This window comes from Phyllostomus hastatus, unplaced genomic scaffold (genome assembly GCF_019186645.2).
Source record: "Phyllostomus hastatus isolate PE091 unplaced genomic scaffold, TTU_PhHast_1.1 phas_contig_210, whole genome shotgun sequence".
NCBI lineage: Eukaryota > Metazoa > Chordata > Mammalia > Chiroptera > Phyllostomidae > Phyllostomus > Phyllostomus hastatus.
In genome coordinates, this window is record NW_025333737.1 from 26,199,529 (window position 1) to 26,209,177 (window position 9,649).

General features: G+C 42.0%; 1 protein-coding gene across 4 annotated transcripts in view; it reads right to left on the reverse strand.

Moving 5' to 3' along the window:
* The window catches only part of KAT7 (lysine acetyltransferase 7), a 31,846-nt gene extending 22,453 nt beyond the window's left edge, over positions 1 to 9,393 (reverse strand). For 2 of the 4 annotated variants that reach the window (XM_045836602.1, XM_045836600.1), the window contains exons 1-4: positions 9,223 to 9,393; positions 6,123 to 6,270; positions 3,313 to 3,489; positions 1,549 to 1,788 (exon numbers count right to left, since the gene is read on the reverse strand). In XM_045836602.1, the coding sequence (XP_045692558.1) occupies positions 1,549 to 1,788; positions 3,313 to 3,489; positions 6,123 to 6,270; positions 9,223 to 9,237 (580 nt within the window). In that variant the 5' untranslated portion in view covers positions 9,238 to 9,393. Of the gene's footprint in view, positions 1 to 1,548; positions 1,789 to 3,312; positions 3,490 to 6,122; positions 6,334 to 9,222 lie in introns of all 4 variants that reach the window. The other 2 variants (XM_045836601.1, XM_045836599.1) reach the window with 2 other exon arrangements.
* Between the last annotated feature and the right edge of the window lie 256 nt (positions 9,394 to 9,649).

Below are 9,649 nucleotides of genomic sequence, written 5' to 3' on the forward strand. Positions count from 1 at the left end.
ACGTGCGTGGGGCAGACAGCGACCAGAATGTAAAGGGAGGGATGAGGTCAGAAGGTGTCGGTTATGCCAGGACTTAGCCCCTTAATGTAGCAGACCAGAAGGTAAATATAAATCTATTGCATTCGAGGAAAGTTTACTTTGACTTTTGGTTTTAATGTACTGACACAGTTTGAAAAGTATGAACCTGAGCTTCCAAAACTATTATTAATCGTGTTCCACTACTTATCTTAGGCATTAACATAAAAAAAAAAAAAACATTTTGGTAAAAAGTATTATGTGCTTGTGAAAAGTTAAAACCCTGCAGAAAGGCTTGAAGTGCATAAAAGTTCTCCTTCACTTGTATGCCCGATATATATTCCATAAGTATTTACTGAATGACTAGTTAAACACAGTACATAAAATAAAAGTAACAATTCAGGGATGCATGGACAGTGACGCGCAGAACTAAGGAAAGTTCCCTCTCTTCCTGTGCAGCAGCAAGTAGATCCCCTTATCCTCTTAAAGCACATTAGCTATCTCTTGCTTGTACTAGGCTTTACATGATGTCACCTAATCTTAATTGTTCATTATTTATCCCAAGGAAATTGACTTGGGCCTGAAACAGTTATCTTGGACAACTATTATGGCATTCAGAGGAACTTTAGCTGTTTTTTTATACATTTGGATGGGTTGAATTTTTTTAGAAACTGCTGCTAAGATCTGGGAAGGATCCAAATAAATAAAATACTAGGGAAAATGTACGGTAGACTGCAAAGCAGCAACTTACTCTGTTCTACCTTTTTTTCTGAACCTGCTGGCCGCATTCAAAGGCTAAATTTGAGATGTGGACCCAGCAGGGAAAGGCCCCTCCCTTGTCTCCCATCAGCACCTTCCAACTCCAGACAAAAGCTTAAGCCCAACGTTTGCACCTAAGCTCACCCAGGGAGCACAAATAAGGTTTAAGCCATGACTAGAATCCCTCAGCAAGGGTTCACAGTTTGTCAGAACAGTAAGATACTCATTTATCTGAGAAGAAATGTTTATCTAGTTTACACTTACTAAATACACAAAGCAACAAGACCTAAAACTACTGAAGTCACAAAAGGCGGAGGTCTCATCTGTAGTCTTGAAGTTTCATTGTCTCTTGATAAGTATATAATCTGCTTTTCTCACTTCCTTAACAGCCATGGCCACAACGACTATTCTGTACTAGCTTATACTCTATTAACCCTCATTAAGCTTGTACTACTTACGAAACAATGAAATATTGAGAGATAACTGGTCTTCCATTTAATTTTTACTAGAAAAGGGAGAGAATTTTTCACTGGGAGAAAGTTCTCAATAAACGGAATGAAGCATCACAGTTAATTTCCAGATCTTTTATTATGGACAATAGGCCACGAAGCAGAAATGCTTTTATTTACGTGGGCAACTAATGCACTGTTCCTCTAAGCACGTGGTCACTGAATGACCTAAGAAACTCGATCGCAGCAGAGCACTAAACATTTCTGGGTGATCCTAAATCCCCAAGGAGAGAGAGCCGCAGAACATAGGGTGCTGGGAACTTACCCAGAGAGTTACAGCCTGGTGTAGGACACTTCATATTAAAATTGTAGCTTTCATGGAAGCGACGGCGCTTCGGGCGATGAGAGAGGTCACTGCCTGAGTCCTTCAGGGACATGTCCTTGGCGATGCTCTCGTCATGAGACACGTTGGGGCTGGAGATGTCTATGTCAGACTCAGAAGAAGGTGCATTTCCAGTTGGAGTTCGAGGTGGAGACTCATCATGATCAGCTGTATTTTTAGTTTCTAAAGTAAAAACAATTCATAAAACTTGTGAATAGTGTTTAGTCAGCAGTTTACTATTCAGCAGAGTTTACGGGCTTTCCAAATCCTCTACGTTTTGACCAGTAACTTTGAGCCATTTCTCTCTTACAAAGGCTAACTGGAAAATGAAGAAAAAAGAACACTTCTTTTTGGGCAACTTTAAATTCTGACTAAAATTGAATTTGTGGGTTACCTAATACTTTCACTTATCTGTGTTCCTCCTAAGCCCCCAATCATGGCCAATCAAAAGTGGATGGAAATAAATTTTTAAAAACATTACCACACCACTCTATCTCCAGGAGATACACAGGATGGAAGACAAAGAAAAATGTTTGTCTTTCTGGGTAACACTAAACAGACCTGGTGTGAAAGTGTGAACAGACCTGACTCTTGAGTTGGTAACCTAACAACTCCAGACTCAAAATAAGGGCTTGCATACCAAACGCCTGCAGGGGCTGAGCAAGGCCAAACAGAGAGATAATCGTCCATCTAGAGGGACAACTACCAGCTATTCCTGGGGTGAATGGCCATCTGAGGTGCCTAGAGCTTTCTGTTTTGTAAAAGAAACTAGTAACTCGGGTTGTCATATAAAATTTCTGTATTTTCAAATATTGGCAACTTTTTTTTTAAAGTAAATACTGTGCAAGCAAACCAACCAACCATGCTGGCGGGTTAGAAGCTCACCAGTCTGTAACCTCTGCTCTCAGGCCTCTGATTAGGGCTGGTGAATCACAACCTCAACAGCTTGCCACCCCCATTACTGAAGGACACCTCTTCTCAGAAATTCAGAGATAACTGGACTGACAAGCGTGGCTGTAAGAAAATCTGATCCATCAACATGGATGGACCATATGATTTCACTTATATGTGGATTCTAAATAACAAAATAAACAGAAACAGACTCCTAGATACAGAGAACAAACTGAAGGTTACCAGATGGAAGGGGCACTGGGGAGCTGGGTGGAAAAGGTGATGAGCTTGAGAAGTACAGATTGGTAGTTACGAAACAGTCATGGGGATGTAGAGTACAGCACAGGGAATATAGCCAATGACATTTTAATAACTATGTATGGTACCAGGGGGGTACTAGAATTATCAGGAGAATCACCCTGTAAATTATATAACTGTCTAGCCACTATGCTGTATGCCTGAAACTTATTAATAAAAATCTTATCAAATGTCAAGTGTAACTGAAAAATAAAATTAAAAATTAATTCTTTTAAAGAAAATCTGGTCCATGCTTTCTTCATCTGTAGGTAAGAGGTGCCCAGTCCCTTCTGCCTGCTGCAGATCCAATCTAATAGATCCAGATCTTTGGAATCTCACGAACACTCCAGTAGCAAACTGTCCTAAGCATGACATCAGAAAGCAATCGGGCAAACGGCATGCACCTAGCTGAAATTTTGTCAGTATCGGGCATCTACCTGCAGTGGCCTAAGCCTTCCTTATGAAGAAATTGACCACATCCTCCGTATATTGGGTCCAAATTTTCCCACGCCCACTCACCTCTATCTGAAAAGTCAATCACTTGCTCAGTCTCTGAGCCAGAAGAACGTGTCTGCCGAAGGGGGTACTTTTTCGGAGTCACCGGGGTCGGCTGCTGCTGACTACGGGTCACTCTCCTGGTAGAATAAACAGGCTCCTCGGCGCCAAAAGACTGCAAATTTCGAACAGGGCTGGAATCTGAAAAGATAATACAATAATTAAAGAAAAAAGAAGGAACTCTGTTGTATTTCCTATCCATATGATTTATTAGCATATAGGCTCTCCTTCTTCCTATTTCACAAAATCCAACAAATCCTTAAAAGAACTACTTTAGTAAATAAAACTTAGCAGCAGAGCCTAGATCAGGCAAAGAGATGAAATGTCATGAAGAATTAGTAGTTTAGGTTCTAGAATCAAGACTGAAAAAGATTCAACTCCACTCTACCACACCAACTAGCTGTGGCAACTCAGGCAAGCTTAATCTCTCTAAGCCTGCTCCCTCATCCTTAAAAAAGGGAAAACACTAGAAGAACATTCTTCAGTTTGTTGTGAGGAGTGAGATAATACATGTAAAGGATTTAACATGATGCCTGGTACACAGATCTAGTGCTTTATAAATAAGAGTTGCATCCTCTCTTCCCTTACTCTAAGCCAACATAAAACTAATATTCTATTATTAAAGGTATAACAATATACAAACATTTCCTTTCTTTAGGAATCTTTTTTCTTCCTGATTACCCTGAAGCAAAATCATAATAGATTCATAAAGACTTATGCAATAATACAACTTTTACAATTCTTTTGGACTGCAAAACCTGTTCTAAAGCACCTAGCAGCTTTTCTGCATCTCCGAACTGATGACACTTATAAAAGGAATAAAGGAAATTCAAAGCTAAAATTAAAGCATATTTTGAACAGAAAACTGAAATTCTCAAACTTTTGTGTAAGTTAGCACACAAGTTATGAGTTTGCATACCTCCAGGGGGCTACATTTACAATGCAGTCTACTTTTCGCTGTAGAGAAGGCTGCCTAACATAGACTACACTGTGAATGGTGTCCCCAGCAGCTGTGCGACTCTGTGGCCACAGAGTATATAACTAGAAAGAGATTCAGAGCTCATGTACTTCCTAGCTGTTTTGAATACTTAAAACTTTTAGCCCTGGCTGGTGTAGCTCAGTGGATTGAGCATGGGCCTGTGAAGCAAAGGGTCGCCAGTTCGATTCCCAGTTGGGGCACATGCCTGGGTTGCAGGCCAGGTCCCCAGTAGAGGACATATAAGAGGCAACCACACACTGATGTTCCTCTCCCTCACTTTCTCCCTCCCCTCCCTTTTCTAGAAATAAATAAATGAAATCTTTAAGAACAAAATTAATAATAAAAAGCTTTCAGGTGTCCAGGGCATGACCAATTACACCTTCTAAGCACATTATGACCTTTCCTTTGAATACACTGTTCCTTCTACCTATAATAACACTTCCCCATGTTTCATTGTGTCAATTTCTACTAGATCCTTTAAAATTTCCATCTGGGAGTCCTGCCTTCATCTGGCTGCCCCATTTCTTGGCTTCCACAGTAACCCACGCAAACCTCTCTCTGAGTCCTTACCTCAATGCATTACAATGACCAGTTCACATTATCTGCATCTCACACTAAACTGAGCAGTCCTTGAAGACATCAACTGAGTTTTCTATCATGGCATTCTAGTTCATGGCATCGTACCTGAATTAACAGTAGCCACTTATCAATATCCCCACTGTGCTAAAAACAAAACTTAAAAGTTGAGAAATCAAGAGACAACAGCTATAATCCAGCTGAAATATTAAATTCAAAAATAAAGTTAGGAACAGGTGTTAGGAGAATATGCCCACTGCCTTGCTTGAAAAACTAATGTTTTCTCTAACATTCATATAGCAGTAACCAAATCAGCACTATTTAAGTGTTCAAAGTATATTATATTTCCCCCCCTTAATGTAATGACCATCAGCTTTCTTATTAACTGACCCTCCTTCCTCCCCAGAGAATCCCAGAGCAGAGCCATAAGGGATCAGAGGTGCCTTCCAAATCTTAAGCCCAGATGGCTAATTGCTCTAGGAAAAAAAAAGTTTAACAACTGCAATTGTTAAATTTTTAACACAGAAATTCTCTATTCTTTACTAACATAGCAAATTCTGGGTATTTACAACTTATCATTGAATCAACTGTTTGTAACTGTTAACTGCATATCTGACTATATACAGAATTAAACATGGTTTTAGAAGTATTGGGTCCCCATCAATAACAAGTTCAAGGGACTATTTTAAGTCCCTAAATCTACACCATTCTAACAGAAAGTGAAATCATAACATTCCCATTTCACTGACAGGAAAACTGTAATCTAAAATGTTAAACCAGCAGTCTCCAACCTTTTTGGCATCAGGGACCAGTTTTGTGGAAGATAATTTTTCCATGGACCAGGGTAGGGGGTATGGTTTCGGGATGATTCAAGTGCATTACATTTAAGCTCACCTCCTGCTGTGTGGCTGGGTTCCTAACAGGCCCGGACTGGTACTGGTCCGAGGCCCAGAGGTTGGGGACCTGAGCTAAATGACTCAAGACATACATGTGTTACACATTCATTATACCAGACAAAATTCTTTTGGGCCTAAAAACTAGACAGCATCCCCAAAGGAACCATTTTTGAAGCCCCGATGCTTGTGTTGTCATTTACCCTGCATCTCACCAGGTTCTAGCATCTATATCAAGCCTTGGGACCAGTTTCCACATTAACACAATAATGTGACGACCAGACAGCTGGTTGTGAGGTGTGGTCAGGAAGATAGAAGCCTTTTACCTTGGGAACTCTGGCTCAGCCGGGCTGAGGAGCGGGTGATCCGGGCAGATCGCCGGGATGTGCCATCGCTCTCTGAACTGTCTGTGTGCTCGAGATCTGTAGAAAAATCGGAATCTTCGGTTCCATCTGAACTACTGCCTGCATTCCTCTGTAACACCATAGATCCAGACATTAGCACAGAAAACATTTACTCCGTGGGTCTGTATTAACACTGGAAATAAAACAAACCACAATGCTGAAAACACAAAGTTCAAACCTAAAAAAGGATTCCACAGCTAATTTCCCTTTATTTTGAACATTTAAAAGGAACAACCTACAAATAACATACCTTTATTAAATAAATGAAGAAAGAACCCTGGCTGGTGTGGCTCAGTGGATTGAGCGCTGGCCTGCGAAACATAGAGTCACTGGTTCGATTCTTGGCCGAGGCACATGCCTGGTTTCTGGGCCAGGTCCCCAGTAGGGGGTGCGCAAGAGGCAATCACACACAGATGTTTCTCTCCCTCTCTTTCTCCCTCCCTTCCCCTCTCTAAAAATAAACAAAATCTTTAAAAAGTAAATGAAAAAAATTAATTCCTCCTGTATTAAGACTATTTCTAAAACAAGCCCATTTGGAAGTCAGTATCACAAACTGGAAATAAAAGTATCCAGCTCAAAATGACCTGGCTGACATAACCATGCACTTACAGAAAGTCCAAGGGAGTAAGAAAACTGTTACTGCCTGACCCCATTTAACCTTAGAGTAGCTTTCGTTCAAAGTCTCTATGAATAGCTACCACACTTTAAAAAGCCATACACTAATTCAAAACATCATGGTCCTTAACTCTGATTCCAAAATAACTTAAGCAGAAAAAAGAGTCAAATTCTTCTTTCTTATGTTATCTACCTTTGAAGCTTCTCTACATGAATACTAAAAAGGCTTTTAAAAAAAGTAACTTGCACAAGAAGACTTGTAAGAATTCATGAACAAAGGATTTTTATCATCTTTTCAATTAATAATTATTTGTCAGTTATTAGCTTCCTAGGGTATGTTTAGCCATAAGAATAACTTTTATCAGTTAAGTATTAACACTATACATCCTTTACTAAACCAGAAAGGGAAGAACATTTGAAAAACAAAACAAACCACACACACACACAATACAAAGCCCCACACTACAAGTCCCCTAATCTAATCTTTATTCAAAACCCATAGAGATCCTGGCTGAGTGGCTCAGTGAATTGCGTGCCTGCCTTCGAACTGGAATGTCACAGGTTTGATTCCCAGTCAGGGAGCATGCCTGGGTTGCAGGTCAGGCCCCCAGCTGGGGGCGTGCCAGAGGCAACCAAATGGATGTTTCTCCCACACATCCCTCTCGTTTCCTTCCTTCTTCTCCCTCTAAAAAAATAAGTAAATAAAATCTTTAAAAACTCTTAGGGCCAGTTGTGTTTAGAAATCACAATTTCATCGGTTTTAAGGAAGGGAATACTTTCAATAGTAACACCCCATAATCAAACACATTGATATTTCTGCAGCAAAACACATACACTAAAGAAGACACACAAAAACTACAAGTAGCCTCAGGACAGTTTAGAACTGGCTTTGCCACCAAATAAGTTACCAAAAAACAAAAACAAAAACAAAAACCTTACTTTTTCAAGAGCTCTTTGTATTGGAGAGACTGTGGGCCTATTCCAAAGCACCAATACTATCCCTGCATTTTCTAAGCCTTAAAATAAACAACTACCAAAGGTCATTTTTAGAGAACATTAAAAAGTGTAAATATTTTATTTGAGAGCCTCTGTGAAGAGAAAGACGTCTGCAGAAATGAGCAAGAATACACCCAACCTTCCAAATAGTTCAAGGGTGATCTGTTTAGAAATGAGCACAGACCCCAGAATCATAAAAATCTGTAAGATGAAAGGGGGTGGGTAGGAATTAAAGGACATCTCGTCCAGTTATACAGATATTTGAACCCCTGATCACCTCTGGCCATCCCTTCCTGGCCTGACCTCTCCTCTGGCTTTTGCCAAGGCTCCTCCCCATCTTGCCCCAGAGCAGACTTACTTGCTTCCTCACTTCTGTCCCATTAACACCCTGTATATATACTTCTAAGTAGAGAATTTACTAGGTCCTACAGTTACTTATATGTCTGTCCCACCCCCTCTTCGCACTGTGATTTCTTTAAGCCAGGGGTTATGTCTAATTAATTTTGAATCCCCAGCAATCAGCACACTGCAAGTAGTTAACAAAAATTTGTTACATTAGATTTGTTCTGTAATGCTGGCTTTGCCATTGCCTAATTGAGTGTCTTGGGGCTCTCCTTTAGGCCTCTGTTCAGCTGCAAAAAGAAGGGGTGGGATGTCCCAAGGTGGTCTCCTTAAGTCCCATTAATTCTAGAAAGTTTTTGACTTTATCAACTCCATTTTCTAGGCAGTCCTAGTTGGCCAAAAAAAAAAAAGAAGAAAAAGAAAAAAAAAGAAAGAAAGAATTACTGCTTGAATGCAATTGGCCATAGCGAGATCCCTTGGGAATGAGCGGTGGACTCCTCCCATGCAGGCCCCTGCTTTGTTGTGTCCCCCGCCTGGAAAGGAAGGATGCTCCGAAACCCCGCCTCTCCACTTACAGCATCACCAGCCGGAAGGGTGGGGATTTGTGACACCCAATCGCGGTCTGCTAAGCCGCACCGCCCCCCTCAACGGGACAGACTGCCAAGCTCAGCCAATCAAAAGAGAAGGGATCGTTCTCCATAGCCAGTCCGAGAGCTTAGGGCCCGGCCCAGACACCTCCCCCCGTATGCTGGGAGGTAACCGTTGGGCACAAATGATTGGCGGTGACACCAGCCAATTAATATGCTCCTAGCCGTTTCAGCGACCAATTAACAAAAAGAACGCCTCCGAGCCAGGCAAGCAGAGGGCGGGAATAGTTACACGCAGAGGCCGAGGCCAGGGTCGGGCCCACATTTTTCTGTTGGGTATGAACTTAACAGAGGGTTGCCGAGCTAGATTTGAGGGAGCGGAAATTTGGAACCCAGGCTCTGTGAGACGTGACCAACTGCGTCACACTGCTCAGTCGACCGTCCCTAGACACCCGCCATCCCTCCGATCCCGTTTTTCTCACCTTCCTTCGCGGCATTGCCGGCGGCTGCGGCCCGACAGTCCCAATTCGGGCAGCGGCAGCAGCAGCAAGAGGAACGGTGGCTCCGGAGGGCTCCGTGGCGGCCTCTGTAGCAGTCCCAAACCTGCGGACGATCCCAAGTGCTTCTTGCTTTACAGCGTCTACAACCTTCTGCGCAGGCGCCGCGGGCTGAGGCGCTTTTTCCTTCACTTCCGGCTGGGGCTCGCGTCACTTTGACGTTGCGGTTCAGATAGGGTGCTGGGCGGTTCGCTCCTGGTGAGGCTAGTGAGCGCCATTTTGGAATTGGGCACGAGGTACAAACAGGCGCCAGCCATTTTTACTTCGGGGAATGGCACCCTTTGTGGGCGTGAGTAGCCATCCTTATTTGGGGCAGAAACCTGACAATTGAAGTTAACGGTTCTCATCTTTA